Here is a 16,985-nt window from a genome sequence, read left to right as displayed (position 1 = left end):
TCTTTTCTAACTCCCTCTTTTACAAAGCCGCACAGCAACAGCCCCAAAGCCCTTTAAATCTCTGTGGGCTTCGGGGCAGTTACCACAGTGGCCCGCGCTAAATGCCTTTGTAAAAGAGGCCCTAAGAGTATTATATTGTCTCTGTATCGCTCCATGATGTGACCTCATCTTGAGTATTGCGTTCAATTCTGGTTGCCTTATCTCAAAAAAGATATTGCGGAACTAGAAAAGGTTCAAAGAGCGACTTAGATGATAAAGGGGATGGAACTCCTTTCGTATCAGTAAAAACTAAAGAGGATAGGGCTCTTCAGCTTGGAAAGAAGATAGTTGAGGGAAGATATGTTTGAAGTCCACAAATTCCAGAGTGGGGTAGAACAGATACAAGTGGATCGATTTTTTACTCCATCAAAAATTACAAAGTCTAGGGGACATTCGAAGTTACAGGAAAATTCTTTTAAAACCAGTAGGAAATATTTTTTCACTCAGAGAATAGTTAAGCTCTGGAATGCATTGCCAGAGGATGTGGTAAGAGCAGTTAACGTAGCTGGTTAAAAAAAAATATTTGGAAAAATCCATAGTCTACTATTGAGACAGAAATACCAGGTACTTGTGACCTGGCTTGATCACTGTGAAGACAGATTACTGCACTAGATAGACCATTGGTCTGATCCAGTAAGACTATTCTTATGTTCCATTATCGGAATGTGGTAGGATGCCTCCGTTAAATTTATGTTTAAATGTGTTTATTAATTTTCAACGTGCATGGAAAAAAAGAAACTGTCATAGCAAAAACATATCAGAATACTTACATATGTGCATTTATACCAAATTATCCCTCCCAACCCCCCTTCCCCCCCAACAGAAACCCAAACATAAAAATCCCTGAGCACAAGAGGTCAACAGATAAACCAATTACAAATTCAAGAGTCTACTCTGGGCCATGGGAGTAAGAGTCAGCCAAAATCGCTCCCAAATCACAGTAAATCGTTGGCCTGGCCCAGTGTCTAGATCAGTAAAATGTCTACATTCCAAGGTAGCATGTATGATCATCAATGATCTCCATTGACTATAAGTTGGGGCATCACTGGCCAGCCACTGTGCCAGTATAGCCTTCTTTCCAAGCAACATTGCTCAAGCCAAGAAAGCTGAAAGGCCTTTAGGTTTAGGAGAAACAACATCATAAAATCCAAATAATGCTCTGGGGGTCAGGGACCACCGCCGGCCCCAAAGAGAGGAAATATAAGATCCCAAGCTGTGCCAGAAATGAAGAATAAAAGGGCAGAACCAAAACATATGTCCCAAGGATGCCTCTTGCCCCGATGTCAGGGGGGGGGGATTCTGTAACCGATGTTGTTTTTGACAGACACTGGTTACAGAATCCAGCTTTTAGGCAAAGGACTGGCTCCTCCTTTGTCTAAAAGCCCTTGTTTTGGACGTTTGGGGCTTTGTCTTTTTTTAGGTTGATTATATAGTATAAGTTTAGACGTAGTGGTGGTCTGGGCTCTATGGTATTGCCATACCTCGAATACTGTGTGCAATTCTGGTTGCCGAATCTCAAAAAGGTTACAGCGGAATTAGAAAAGGTACAGAGAAGTAACAAAACATTATAAAAGGGATGAGATGACTTCCCTATGAGGAAAGCGTAAAGTGGCTAGTGCTCTTCAGCTTGCAGAAGAGATGGCTCAGGGGAGATATGATAGACATCTGTAAAATACTGAGTGGAGTGGAAAGGGTAGATGTGAATTGCTTGTTTACTCTTTCCAAAAATACTAGGACTAGGGGGCATGCACTGATGCTACGAAGTAGTAAGGAGAAAATATTTCTTCACACAGCGTGTAATTAAACTCTTGAATTCAGTGCCATAGAATTTGGTGAAATCAGTGAGCTTAGCAGGGTTTTAAAATGTTTTAATTTCCAAAAAAAAAAAAAAAAAAAGTTATTGAGATGGCTTGGGGAAATCCAATACCTATTCTAGGATAAGCAGCATAAAATCTGTTTTACTACTTGGGATCTAGCTAAGTACTTGGGTCCTGTGTTGGCCACTGTTGGAAACAGGATACTGGACTTGATGGACCTTCAATCTGTCCCAGTATACAAATCCTTATGTTAAGTAAGCCCAGGTGAGAGGTCTTTTGGAAGGCACATCATGGTTCATTACTTTCTTCTACTAGGCAGAAAGTAAGGGGGCTGGCAACTGATTTATAGCTCTGAAGGTCATACGGAAGAGACATGGAGCAGTTTTCAGGGTAACAATGACCTCTCGGTGGGTAGAAGTCCCATGGACCCTCAGACGAGCCCTGGCTCAGCACTAATTCTACAAGGAACGTTCCCCCACAGCCAACTGAGGGAATCATTCCTCTATTGCTCAGATAGCGATTATGAACTGTCACCAAAAGCCATGTCCTGGAACTCTTCGACCAGCAGCGACCTACATGGAGAAGACACGATCATGACTCCGTTTGCACAAGTGTTGGCGAGTCTGCACACAGTCAGGAGTAATTTTGCCATGCTAACTTCATCTACAGGACTGCCTATCTGGCAAGAGATCCTCCAGTATTAACCCCCCCTACCATATCTAAACCTGCCTACTCAGAGGATGCCTTTAACAAGCTGGCTGTCGAAACTCTGGAAGAGCTGGATTGGTGCTTGGACCAGCTGGACACTCTGCAGACCGGCATTCAGTCAGTGAGATGGCCTCTAATAAGTTCAAAAGGATGCTGAATAGAGAACTGACCCATTTATCAGAAACCAGCTGCTCTGGGAACCAGGTATCCGAGTACATAGCAAACACTTTCCTAGGGTGCTGAGTGACTTTAAGAAGCGTGCTTGATGTAATAGAACCATGTCAGCCGCTGATCCCTATAACTGGTGTATTTAGTGTCAGTGCCCTGAACATTGGGACATTCATTGTGACCTCTCTCTACGTATACAAAAGAGGTTACGTAAAGCTCACAGAATCCAGTGTGACAAGCTTTTAAGTTCTACTTTGGCATCGATATGTGCATGGCAGGCAATTCAGGACCAGACACAGCACACTTTGGCATCGGCAGCAGTGGTTCTGATACTACATCCGGAGTGGTAAGCATTGGGCTCCCACAATAGACAAGACTCCATGTCCTCTCCTTCCGTGCGCCATACATTGAGAGATAATAAATGTAAGAAAGCTAAGAAGCACAAACATTGGACTGCTAATTGTTGCTGCGTTTCTCTCTTTTCTTTATTTATATTGTAGTTCTACTTTTTTCTCTCGTTTCAGTAAGTCCTTTGGTCTTACCTGTCTGTCGTCTTAATTGATGATGTTGCTTATTTGTTACTATTTGTTCCCCCTTGATTTTATTGTACAACCACCTTGAAATATTTGATAAGGTGGTATAACAAATTTTTCATAAACTTGGACACTCATTCACACAAGTGAGAATCTGTTACTCTATTATTATAGCATTCATGCTATAGCAGTTCAACCAACCTGGCTCTTCATTTATGCATCTTTTGCCATGGCTTCTGTAGACACAAATTCAAATTCTTGGCTTTTTTCTTTTCAATTCTGCTTAAATGAATAATTAAAAAGATACCGACAGGAGAAAAAAAAAAATGAAGCTTATAACAAGGCTAAAGGCACTGATCACAATCTCTACAGTTTTTCTTACTAGAGGGTATAGTTACAGTCTTACCCAGATACAGATAATTTTAATTACTTAAATCACTGTACCTCCCAGCCCCGGTTTAAAGGCAAACTGCATCAACCATATAAATGCATATTTAGTTTAAAAATGTGGATAACTGTGTGTGTGTGTTTAGTAATACACTGTACAAATGACACAACGCTTCAACTGTTTTTCAAGTAACCATCCAGCTCAAACAATCTTCTTTCGAACATTCACTGAGGTCACTTATTCTCACTTAAAGATCTTTGGGGCAGGGACTTACTGTACCTGAAAACACACTAAGCAACTTCTGAACAAAAATGAAAAGAACATCTAAATCACCAAAATATATCAGGTTACCTTGCTTAAACATTATACTTTACATCTAAAAATAATCTTAATATAGCATCTTACCTATTATTGAACAATTATACAGTACTTATTCAAATTGGACCTCATTTAGCCATATACCTACCACTATACACAGCTCAGTATGGCAATGGACTTAAGACTTGGCATCAAAAGGCTTTCATATACTAATACTATTTTTCCTCTTAATCACCCTCTACTTTTCCTGATCAAAATCTCAAATTTCAAAAATTCTTATAACCAAACACCTGTATCCCAGCCACCAAAAGCAAAGCTCTTGATCAATTACATATTAACTGAAGTAGCAGACCTACCTACTGGAGTAACCTCCATGACAGTAATTCCTGAAAGCTGTGAGACGGTTCACCTCTACATCACATTTATTTATATGTTATAGTATCCAGTATCTTATGTCTCTTCTTCCGACCTTACCTCACCTAATCTGGAGAGCTGCTCTTGAAGTCATGGCATTATGTCAAATCTAGCCGTTACATAAAATTTAAGTACAGCACTTTATATCACAAACTAATTATCTTACTATGACAAGATTTCTTGGCTGCTTGAAATTTAGTGTGTGCCTCAGACAATTTACCACAACCTAAAAAAACAAGGCAACACACTGAAAACACAAACTGTACAACTTTGTCATAGAGTGGCATATCTAGGTCTCTTGCGTGTTATGAAAGGCAATAGAAAAAGGAATCAAAATCTGAGTTGCTAATCTCAAAATAGAATTGCTGGGTTGGATGCTAATATAAGCTGGCTTTTACAAAGCTGTGGTAGAGGTTTCTACTGTGGGACAACGAAGTAAATGCTCTGACGCTCACAGAATTCCGATGAGCGTCGGAGCATGTAACTTCACTGCCCTGTGGTAGAAATCTTTGTAAAAGGAGCCCATTAAAAAAAAAAAAAAACAAACTACCCCTAAAAGGCAATTCTGTAACAAGGTGCACACCACTTGAGCACATAAATGCACTGAATACTATCACTTCCATGGATAGATATACCCTTGAACAAAAATAACTAAGCGCTATTCTGTAAAAACATGTGTAAGAAAGTATAAAGGGGGCATTCACATGTGCAGTGCTGTCACTTACTATATATACTGTATATCATTTACAGATCATTAAGTTTCATGCATCTTTGCCATGTTTAGGTGCTCAGTTATGACAGGTCTGGCATAATTCAGGGCACCTAAATTTTAGGATATAGAAGCACAAGTAGATGCTGTTATGCAGAAGAGATTTGCTACACTTTGGAGACTGTTCATATTTTGATGTTTTTTCATTTCAAATTTTTTTCTCAATCATTGATACTTAGGGCTCCTTTTACGAAGCCGCATTAGCGGTTTAGCACGCGTAATAGCGCACGCACGCTAAACTTCCGGCCGCGCTAGCCGCTACCGCCTCCTCTTGAGCAGGCAGGTAGTTTTTCGGCTAGCGTGGGTGTTAGCGCGTGATGAAAAGTCCAGTGTGATAAAGCCGCTAACGCGGATTCATAAAAGGAGCCCTTAGTATCTTAGATTACTGTAATATTGTGTATCTTACAAGCCCCATGAAGCATCTTAATTAGCTTCATATTTTACAACATTCAGCTCTGTCTTATTTTTGGTTTGAAGAAATTGGACCATGTTTCACCTTACTGCAGGCAGCTGCATTGGCTCCCTAGTGAGGCACACTTATTGGTTAAATTTGACTGCCTTGTGTCTGCTACCAAATTATGGGGTCCTTTTACTAAGACGAGCTAGCCGATTTAGCGCACACTAAACACTGTGTCCATAGACTATAATGGACACCTTAGTGTGCGCTAATATTTAGTGAGTGCTAAATCAGCAAGCGCGAATTAGTAAAAGGACCCCAATATGATGGAATTGTTTGAATTTGCTGCCCCTATTCATGTTTTGCGTAACAATTTCATTTTCTCTTTTCTCTCTTTGAGAGGCAAAGTGCAGAGGACTTAGGCTCTGAGCTGCTTCCAATTATGTGATCTTCTACATCATACATGCATTTTAGACGTAGTCTGAAAACTTGTTTTGTAAATTTAGGAATGAGCATTGAATATTGTATTTGATTTTTTTGTGTCTGTGGTGTTTGTTCAGTTGATTTGAATTGTTAAGCGCATTGAATTGTTTGTTGCATTGCGATTTAAAATTTTGTTATTCTATAATGGAAACCAAGCACTCAGTTGCTATTATAGATCAGGGTCACTATGTGGCATCAGGGCACCTAACAGGATGAACCTGCTTATAGGATTAACTCCATCGTTCCAAAATGTACAAGTAGTATTTGATTGAAAAATACAAAACCATAAGTGTTTTCCAAACAGCATTTCACAAATAATCAATTCCTCATACTTTGTAGATTTAAATGGAAGTGTGCTCAAGCCAACAAAAAAATAAAACTATATAATGTGCTCTGCGACACAGCTGTGTATTCATCTCGGAGCTTGGCATAAATGCACTTCTTGTCAATGAAAGCTGTGAATTTTCAAAGGCAGCCGAGAAATACTCCAAAGATTTCATAAGGCGATATAAGACAAGTCACTTTGGGTTGATGCTTTATTATATCCATAGACGGTAAAATCCCAGTGCTATCGTGAGGCATGTAAACACAGAACCTAGAGAGAGGGAGAAAAACAAGTTTTTAACATTCTTTGCTGCATATTAAATGTGCTCAAATTGAGTGATTCATCTTGGTAAGAGAGATTACAGCTAAAATACAGTTTGGAGCCTTCCCTTGAACTTCAATTCTAAACATGCTAGATGTGCTAGAGCAGGCAAATCCCAGGTGCTAGCTCACCATAGCACCTAGAAATTGCATCCTGGCACCAGGGATGTCATACCCCCAAAAGATCATTTTTTTCCTCTGAATATACTTGAGCTGTGTGGTGCAGGGGGTACAGAAGTCTCATAGGACTTGAAACCACAAGACTTCCCCAATTTCCTGCACTGCACTGTTCAAGTATATGCAGAGCCCTATCATCAGGCAAGGCCAAGAGAGGCAGCACTATGAATAACAAGGCAAGACCCAGAGAGAAATAGATGAAGGTGGGCAGGCTGGGGGAGACGCACAAGAGACACTGGAGGAAGGTTGGAGAGAGACACGAGAGAAATAGAGCGAAGGATATGGGGATATGAGAGAGCGCCAGACTGTGTTAAAGCTGTTGGGTGGGAGGGAGTTATGAGACAGAGACAGACTGGGTGAAGACTGTGGGAAAGGGGATATAAGAGAAACTAATGGGAATCAAGGCTTTAGTGACAGGTGAAACAAAGAGGCAATTGCCTCTTTGTTTCACCTATCTAGAGGGTGTTGTCACACAGCTGACAGCATGCTTTGGGAAAGGTGACTTGACTTTTAGTTGATTAGCAGAGTCACCTCAAGGAGCAGACTTTCTAAAGGTTGTTTTTTTTTGCCCACAGACACAAAATAGGATAAAAAAAAATCTACTGCTAGTTTAGGAGGGTATTCCAAATCCCCTTCCCCCAAACTATGCTGAGGACAATGTTGAAAGGGTGGGAAAGGAGACGTGAAAACGTTACCAGTGTCTAAGACAGGGGTGGGCAACTCCAGTCCTCAAGGGCCGGAATCCAGTTGGGTTTTCAGGATTTCCCCAATGAATATGCATTAAAAACAGTGCATGCAAATAGATCTCATGTATATTCATTGGGGAAATCCTGAAAACCGGACTGGATTCCGGCCCTTGAGGATCGGAGTTGCCCTACACTACTGCTCAAAAAATTATGAAAACTATTGGTTTTTAAAGAATATTTGATTTTGCTTGCTCCTATTGTCTTCTGATTATAAAAACAGTAAATAGATAAAAACATTGTCCCTGAAAATAACTAACACCATTTGGGGTTGTTTGGAGTTTTTATGTCTTTTTGTGGTCATATTTGAACTGTTAATAGAAACTTAAGTCAGAATAGTGGTCTCAAACTTGCGGCCCGCCAGGTACTATTTTGAGGCCCTTGGTATATTACCATTGTTCTGGAATCCTGCCTCATTGTTGTAACCTCATGCAAGCGCTTTCCTGCATCTGTACGCAATTGTGAGGTGGAGTACAGATGCAGGAAAGCGCTTGCGTGGGATTACAGCACTGAGGTGGGCAACGTTCCAGAACGTAAGGTAATCAATGGAGGCAATGCAGCTTGTGCGTCTGTACGTAATCTCGTGAACTCTCGTGAAATTCGGCACCTCTCCTGGCGGTGACTGCTTGATGTAAGATGGCAGTTGTGTCCAGTGCTGGAGGAGATGAGAGCTGCAGGCAGTTGCGGACACAACCACCGGACACTTAAGGCATAAGTTTTCCAGGCACAAGACGGATTTTGATTCTCCCCTCTACAAAAAAGCCTAGATGCCTACACTAAATCATGTCTCTTGCAGCTGATACCTTAGAATCTAAATTACAATTTTATATGAGGTAAAATTTTATATTTATAAATCTTTCCTTAATTGCTTCTGATAATTTCAGCTATACACAGCTGAAAGCAGTGCAACATGCAGAAAGTGAAAAACTATCTAAACTTCACTTTCTGCGTGTTGCACTGCTCCAGAATTGCACACAATATTCTAAATGAGGTCTCACCAAAGTCTTATCTCCATTTTCCTACTGGCCATACCTCTCCCTATGCAACCTAGCATCCTTCTAGCTTTCGCCGTCACCTTTTCAACCTGTTTGGCCACCTTAAGATCATCACATACAATCATACCTAAGTGCCGTGCACATAAGCTCTTCACTCCCTAATCTGTACCGTTCCCTCGGGTTTTTGCAGCCCAAATGCATGACCTTGAATTTCTTTGCATTAAATTTTAGCTGCCAAATTTCAGAGCATTCTTCAAGCTTTACCAGGTCTTTCTTCATGTTATTCACACCATCCAGCATGTCTTCTCTATTGCAGATTTGGTATCATCCGCAAAGAGGCAAATCTTACCTGACAACCATTCAGCAATATCATTTATAAAAATGTAAAAAAGAACAGAACCCTGAGGCACACCATTGATCACTACTCTCTGTCGCCTTCCACTCAACCAGTTCTTGACCCAGCCCATCACTTTGGAACCCATTCCGAGGGCACTCAGTTTATTTATTAGACATCTGTGTGGAACACTGTCAAATGCTTTGCTAAAATCTAAATACACCACATCTAGCGCACATCCTCTATCCAATTCTCTGGTCACCCAGTCAAAGAAATTGATCAGATTTTTGTCTGACATTTCGCCCCATCACTGCTCGGTTCATCTGAGCAGGATCTCTTTTCCTTCAACTGGTTCTTCTGGGATTTCAGAGGTTCCAAGGCCTTGGAGAACTGACTGGGGTCTGAGTCTAAACCTCCTGCTCGTTCCTCCCATGTTCCGTGCAACCGACGCACTAGGACTAGAAATGCCTGGTGCATACATCAGAGGGAGTTACTTCTCAAAACGAGTGATTTTGAAGTAGAAAAAAAGGAGTTTAAAATCAGATAGCTAAAAACCCAAGATGGCCGTCATCAAAAAAAATTGCGTCAAAAACAGGCTGTTAGAGTTACATGCAAAAATTAAAAATTGAGATTTTAGGGTTTTAGAGGAGAGTGACCCAAGTACTAACCTCAGAAACTACCAAACCTCCACATTTCAGACCCTCCCACTAAAGTTCCCCATAGGGAATAATGGGAATACTCACTGTAACATATTTGAATCACAGGTGCCTATTTGAATCAGCATAGCTGCAGGGAAAGGATTTTTGTCTCAGAAATTATTCATATCCTCAACCATCGAAGGAAATCTTCTGGCTGCCAGCTAGATGGACCACAGACACCAACTCTCACCTCTGGGATTCCTTACGCAGCGAAGGGGTGAGAAACTACTTAGCCAACTCTCCAATACTCCTAGGATTCTTATTCAGGGGCCACACAGCCTGCGCTCAAGCCTCTAACCAGATCATCAGGTGTGCCACTTCCAGAGGACCCCAAGCTCCTGAAGGGACACAAAGCAGGCAGACTCTGCAGGAACTCAGAGATATCCTGAGAGCATCAGTCCTCCCATGCAGGACTGTGTCCTTTCCTTGGTGGAGTATGCCCAAGACAGGGACCCTCCAAGCACCAAAGCCATAAGGAACTTCAAAAATCCGGCAGAAAAATATGAAAACCATAAAGAATAGAAACAGAGAAGAGAGGGGCGTGGCTTAGCGCGCACACAAAATGGACATGTGATCGCGGCGCTCCTCTTACCTGGGCAACGGCTGAATAAAAAAGTTTATCATTGCGGCTTGTATTTCGGCGAAAAAGTGTGGAGGGAAGTGTGGGAGCATGGCGAGTACGAGGCAGAGTAAAAATGAAACCGGAGGAGCGGCAAAAAGGCAAAAGTCGGATCAAATTACTCAGTGTAAGGTTCCGCTTCCGGGGGATGAGTCGGAAGAGCTAAGTAAAGCCGAAGTTATGGGGGAATTAAGACAAATAAAACAAATGTTGAAAGAAAACGTTAACAGCATGGCAGAAATGAAGGAAGAAATATTGAATATACATAGGCAGATGGAAGTGACAAACAAAAGAACAATGGATCTGGAAGCTAAAATGGAGGTTTTGGAATGTGCAGAAAGAAGATGTAAAAATGACAGTTTGGAAATTATTCAACTGAAAAATCAGCTGGAAGATTATGAAAACCGTGGCAGAAGGAAAAATGTAAAACTTTTTGGAATACAAGAAAATTTGGAAGGAGGAAATGCCATACAGTTTTTAGAAAATTTAATACCTAAAATACTGCAGTTGGATTTCAAACAGCCTTTAGAAATAGAACGTGCACACAGGATTCCAACAAAGCGTGTGGAGAACCAAGGGAGACCAAGGCCACTGATATTCAAGATGTTAAGATACCAGCAAGCAATAGAAATCTTAAATGCTGCCAAGAAAGATAAAAATTTAAATTATAAAGGGTCCAAAATATGGTTTTTACCAGATTTTTCTAAAAATACAGCAAATATTAGGAAGAAATTCCTTGATCTGAGACCTCAATTAAAGGAAAAAGGATATAAATATGGGTTATATTACCCAGCAAAAATGAGGGTATCTTGTGGGGATAAATCTTTGTATTTTGTAGACCCGGAAAAGCTAAATACCTTTCTTTCAAAATCAGAACCTATGTCATTTTAGCACAATGGGTGTTGAAATGAAGGGATAAATATTAAGATTGGATTGGTGGATATTGAACAAAAAGTTTAATATAAAGAACTATGGGACTTTTGTTTGTTGAAGAAAGAGGAATATGAAACAAAGAACAGGAAATAAAATGGACAAGGGAAAAAGACAATAAAAGAATGTGAAGAAGAAAAAAGCAAGAAGGATGGACTGGAAAGTCATGAGATTGAACTTTAGGAGACTGAAGGATGGATGGCTGGAGTAAAGAGTGAACAGGAAGGAATAAAGGACTTGACAAATTAACAAAAGGGGAAAAGTGAAGAATGGACAAGAAAATAAATAGATGTAAAGAAGAAGAAAGCAGAATTGATAGACTAAAAAGATATTAAATAAAATGACAATTGGCAGTCAAGAGTCTTAAGAGAGGATGGATGTAGCTAAGAAATACATATGAAAGTTCAGTTAATTTAATAAGTCAGTAAATGAGTAAGTAAAGAATGAAAGGACAACAAGAAGAATGTAGAATGGACTAATTATAGACAGGAAAAGTAATATGACATTTAGATGTAGTAAAGGAAAATGAATAATATAAAAGAAAGATACATAATAAGAATTTATTGGTAATTGAAGGAGATGACTAAAGGATCAAATGTAAAGATTGATTTTGTAATATTATAGTTTTAAAAGGATTGGATTTAATTTGGAAAAGAGGAAATATTAAAAAAAAAATTATAAAGTGAAAATTTTATTTTTCAGAATGAAATAAAAATGTTTATATATAAATAGAAGATAAAAACTTATAAAATTGAAAATAATTTTTAAAGAAGTATATGAGGATATGGATATTTGCTTTTAGGTATTAAAAGGATGATAGGGGTTGATGGATTGGATAGTATGAGATATAGGACAAATGATACTAATTTATTAAATATATGTTTATGATAGAATTTTGTTGAATGAAATAAAATATTGGGGAAATGAATTAAAGATTGGTGAGAATATAAAGATGCATTAATGAAATGTTAGGAATTAAATATGGTTATGTGACCAAAGGTTAAATAACAGATAGAGAAATTAATTACTTTAAAATGGTAAAAAAAAAAAAAGGTTTTATGATTAGAAGAGAGATATAATTAGATACATTGTGGAGGGTTAGTGAGTTTGTCTTAATAAATGATAAAGGGGCTATTAATAAATATTGGTTGCCTGGGGGGGAGGGGGAAAGTTGGGATTGCTGTTCCAATGTGTGTCCTTAAGCAGTCATTATATTGGGGGGGGAGGGGTGGGAAGAAGATGGGCATTAAAGGTATTACTAGAATGATTAAGGAAAAGATTAATAAGGGATTGGGTAATTTAGGGGTAACAATGTGTGCCATTGGGAGAAGTTCTTTAGATCTTAATTATGAAAGAAGGGAGGAAGAGGATTATGATGAGGAGTTTAAAATATATTATGTCTTTTAAGATATTTTCTATTAATGTCAATGGCCTGAATCATGTAATCAAAAGGAAGAAGGTATTATCATTTTTAAAAAAGCAAAATGCGGATGTTTATTGTTTGCAGGAGACTCATCTGAATATAAAGGAATCACAGAAAATAGTGGGTGGGTGAGTGAAGGAATGTTTTTTTGCTCCAGCAGCAGGTAAAAAAGCAGGGGTAGCAGTTCTTATAAATAAAAAGTGTATGGCCAATTTTAAGGTAGTAAATTCGGATCCACATGGAAGATGGTTACATGTTGATATGAGTATGGGAAATAATACCCTGACGTTGTTCAATATATATGCCCCTAATTCGAATCAATCAGAATTTTTTAAAAAGTTGTAGAGTATGTTGTTACCACTGGCTGCTTCTAATTTAGTGGTGGCTGGAGATTTTAATGCTGTAATGGATCCATTAATGGATAAAAAACCAGGTAAAAGTATAAAATCTTTAGGTTTAGATAATTTGGTTCAATCATGTGATTTGAAGGATATATGGCGTATTCTTCATTTTAATGATCAGGAATTTTCATTTTGTTCACAGGTTCATAAATCATTTTCAAGAATAGATTATATTTTTATTTCATCACATAAGGTGCAACAAGTGATTAAGGCTTCCATTGATTCTATTATCATTTCGGATCATGCGGGAGTATGGATAGAATTACAATTAGATCAATTAGAGAATAGAAGACCTCTTTGGAGATTTGATAATGCATTGCTTGTGGATGACAAATTTTTGGAAAATTTTAAAACACAAATTAGTGATTTCTTTCAAATTAATTTAGTGGAGGATACATCTATTGAAAATGTATGGGACGCATTTAAAGCGACTATGAGAGGTCATATTATATCCTATTCGGCTTTTGTTAGGAAACAGATTAAAATGCAGTATATAGAGTTAGAAAAAGAAATTAAAGTACTAGAAACTAAATTGGTAAGTAAATGGGAACATGATGTATTGCAAGCTCTTTTGAAAGCAAAAGATAAATATAATGAATTAGCTTCAAAATTGATAAGAAGAGATTTGTTTTCCAAACAGACAATGTATTATGGAAATTCTAATAAGGCGAGAAGATTATTGGCGAATTATCTTAAAGCAAAAAAAAAAGAAGAACTAACATTAATGGGATAAAAGATGATAATGGTATAATAACAAATCAAACGGATATAATTTTAAAACAATTTCTAAAATTTTATAAGGACCTGTATTCTTCCGAGCCTTATTTGGAGAGGCAAAAAGATGGTAAAAATTTTTTAGATTTAATTAATTGACCTAAGGTTCCTGATCATATAAAACGGAGTTTAGATGAACCTATATCATTAAAAGAATTAGAAACAGCATTGAGATCTCTTAGAGTTGGATCCGCTCCAGGTGGTGATGGTTATACAGTAGAATTTTATAAAACATTTCAAAATGTCCTTTCCCCATATTTGCTAAATTTATATCAGACACAACTTATAAAAGGTGATATTAAAGATACTATGGCTGAATCAGTAGTAATTGTTTTGCCTAAGCCAAATAAAGATCCTACTTTGGTTTCGAACTACAGGCCTATATCTTTAATAAATGTGGATAATAAACTTTTGGCGAAAATTTTGGCTTTGAGATTAGCCAAAGCTCTCCCGCATATTATAGACACGCATCAGACTGGTTTTGTTGCTAAAAGGCATTCCTCTAATAACTCTAGATTATTGTTTCATATGTTAAATTTATAAAAAAAAATGGATGAACCAGCTTTTACAGTTTCATTGGATGCAAAAAAAGCGTTTGATAGGGTAGAATGGAATTTTATGTATCAGGCTTTAGAATGGTTTGGTATAGGTTCTGGATTTATACAAATGGTAAAAACATTGTATAGCTTCCCGATTGCAAGATTAAATATTAACAATATGTTATCTGAAGGTTTTAAATTGCAGAGGGGAGTTAGACAAGGTTGTCCTTTATCTCCTTTGTTATTTGATGTTGTATTAGAACCCTTATTGTTAGCAATACAGCAAGCAAGGGGGATACAGGGTATTCCATATTCTGATATGGAATATAAAATTTCGGCATATGCAGATATTTTACTTTATTTGAGAAATCCAGAGTCTACCTTATCTTGTCTATTGGAATTAATTGATATGTTTGGTAAATTTTCAGGATATAAAATTAACTGGAGTAAGTCTGAACTTATACCTTTAAATGTTCATTGTGTAAAAGGACTATTTGACGCTTTTCCGTTCATATGGAAGGAAGAAGGATTTAAATATCTTGGCATTCAAGTTAAAAATACAATTGAAGATACAGTAAAAGAAAATGAAAAATTTGTATTAAAAAGAGTTACGGAGTTGTGCGAGCAATGGAACCCTTTACATCTTTCTTGGTGGGGGAGAGTTCAAACTATTAAAATGATGATGTTGCCTGTAGTTTGCTACCAAATGAGTATGATACCTATTTATTTTCAGGGGTCCTTTTATAAAAAGCTTAATAGCATTTTAACGAAATTTCTTTGGCTTGGTAAAATGCCTAGAATAGCTTTAGTAACTTTGCAAAAATCAATTAAGGAGGGAGGGGTAAATTTTCCAAATTTTTATAGGTACCATCAAGCCTATATTTTATGTCAGGGTATGTATTGGATCCTCCCAGAACTTATAGATAATGCACCGGATTGGTTATATTTGGAATGGCGCCTTATGTTTCCCCTAAATTTAGTTCATCTTCCAAGTATCAACATGCCTAGAAGATACAGGGAAAATAAGATATTAATGGATACTTGGAAAACGTTGAGGTTTATTAGTAAATTAACACCTATCCCAATAAACAAGTCAAACTAATCAGTCTTTATGGATAAACTCCAAGATTAAAATTGGCGGAGCTCAAATCCTTTGGAAGAACTGGATTATTGCAGGCATTCGGTCTCTAAATGATGTTATTTCAGAAGGTAAACTGCTGGAATTTTCACAATTGCAACATAGATTTGGTCTTAGTAAAACACAAAGTTTTAAATGGTTGCAATTGAAGCAGGCCATTCAGGTTGGGTTCCCTGAATGGAAAACATTGAATAATCAATATAGTTTAGAGTTCTTATGTTTCCAAGCAGACTTCCTAGGGCATCAAGCCACATTGTGGTATAAATTATTATCTGGATATTTGAATAAAAAACCAAAAAGTGGTCTAAGAGACATTTGGAGCATTGAGATTAAGCACCAAATTACTGCATCTCAATGGCCACTAATTTGGTCTTGGAGAATGAGATGTACAGTGTCAGCATCTATGAGACAAACTTGGTTATTTTTGTTACATAGAGTGTATTGGACCCCTACACGTTTGCAAAAATTAGATAGTTCTAAGTCCAATAAATGCTGGCACTGTAATCTGGAACCTGGGACATTGGATCATTTACTGTATCATTGTCCCCACATTAAAAATTTTTGGAATGCAATTTGGCCACAAATTAATACATTGATGGAAAACCATGTAGCACTATCATATGATACCGTGTTATTTGGAATGATGATGAGAAAAAAAAAGTCAAATTTCACCAGAAAATAACAAGCTTTTATTAGTCATGACAGGGGTTGCCATTCAGCATATAACTAACAACTGGAAGAATCATAGTAACCTTAATTATACATTTTGGTGGAATACAATTTGTCATATATTCAAAATGGAAAGAGCAATAGCAATACAAAGAGGGACATATACTAAATTTATAAAAATATGGGGGCCATTGACAAAATATTGTAGTGAATGAATTGTAGGATTTCTCTTCTCTTTTTTTGTTGTCTTCTTTATGGCACATATGGAGGGGTGGGTAATGAAAATAATTTTAAATAACATGTTATAATATGGTATATAATGTGTATAAGGTGATTGGAAAGTACTTGAAGGGTGGGGGGTGGGGGAGGGGATAAAAATATGTTTAGAATTTTATGTAGTAGATATAAAAGTGATATTGTGTATTCATTTGTTGTAATTCAATATTTTGTGCACTTGATGTAAAATATGAAAATGAATAAAGAATTAAAAAAAAAAAAAAAGAAACAGAGAAGAGCAAAACACACTTTCTGAGTTCACTTTCAGAAGGCATAACTGAGGAGGGGGGGCTGTGTTTCAGTGAAGAAGGGGAGGAGTTCTCAAGTTCTTAAAGGGTTATCCTTCTGGAGTTTGTGGGAGATGGGAATCGACAGCTTAAGTATGGACTCCTGTATATCCCCAACAGAACCACAGATTTAAGAATGATGTGCCCATTGCATTAGAATTGCAGTTTAGATTACCCACAAATAACAATTACCAACCTCTCCAGCAGCATTATCCTGCAATAGACCAGAACATGAAGGCAGATCTGACTTCAGGTAAGGAACAAAGGCATGCTATCTGGATTGAATGGAATACTTGTTCCAGA

General features: G+C 37.7%; 1 protein-coding gene across 2 annotated transcripts in view; it reads right to left on the bottom strand.

Moving 5' to 3' along the window:
* Window positions 1-6,276: 6,276 nt before the first annotated feature.
* Window positions 6,277-16,985, bottom strand: part of MCUR1 (mitochondrial calcium uniporter regulator 1) — a 119,885-nt gene continuing 109,176 nt past the window's right edge. For both annotated transcript variants that reach the window (XM_033934624.1, XM_033934626.1), the window contains exon 9: window positions 6,277-6,629. In XM_033934624.1, the coding sequence (XP_033790515.1) occupies window positions 6,574-6,629 (56 nt within the window). In that variant the 3' untranslated portion in view covers window positions 6,277-6,573. The remainder of the gene's footprint in view (window positions 6,630-16,985) is intronic.

Source organism: Geotrypetes seraphini, chromosome 2, assembly GCF_902459505.1.
Source record: "Geotrypetes seraphini chromosome 2, aGeoSer1.1, whole genome shotgun sequence".
NCBI lineage: Eukaryota > Metazoa > Chordata > Amphibia > Gymnophiona > Dermophiidae > Geotrypetes > Geotrypetes seraphini.
Note: the sequence above shows the minus strand (reverse complement) of the source record. Positions and strands in the feature narration are given on the sequence as shown.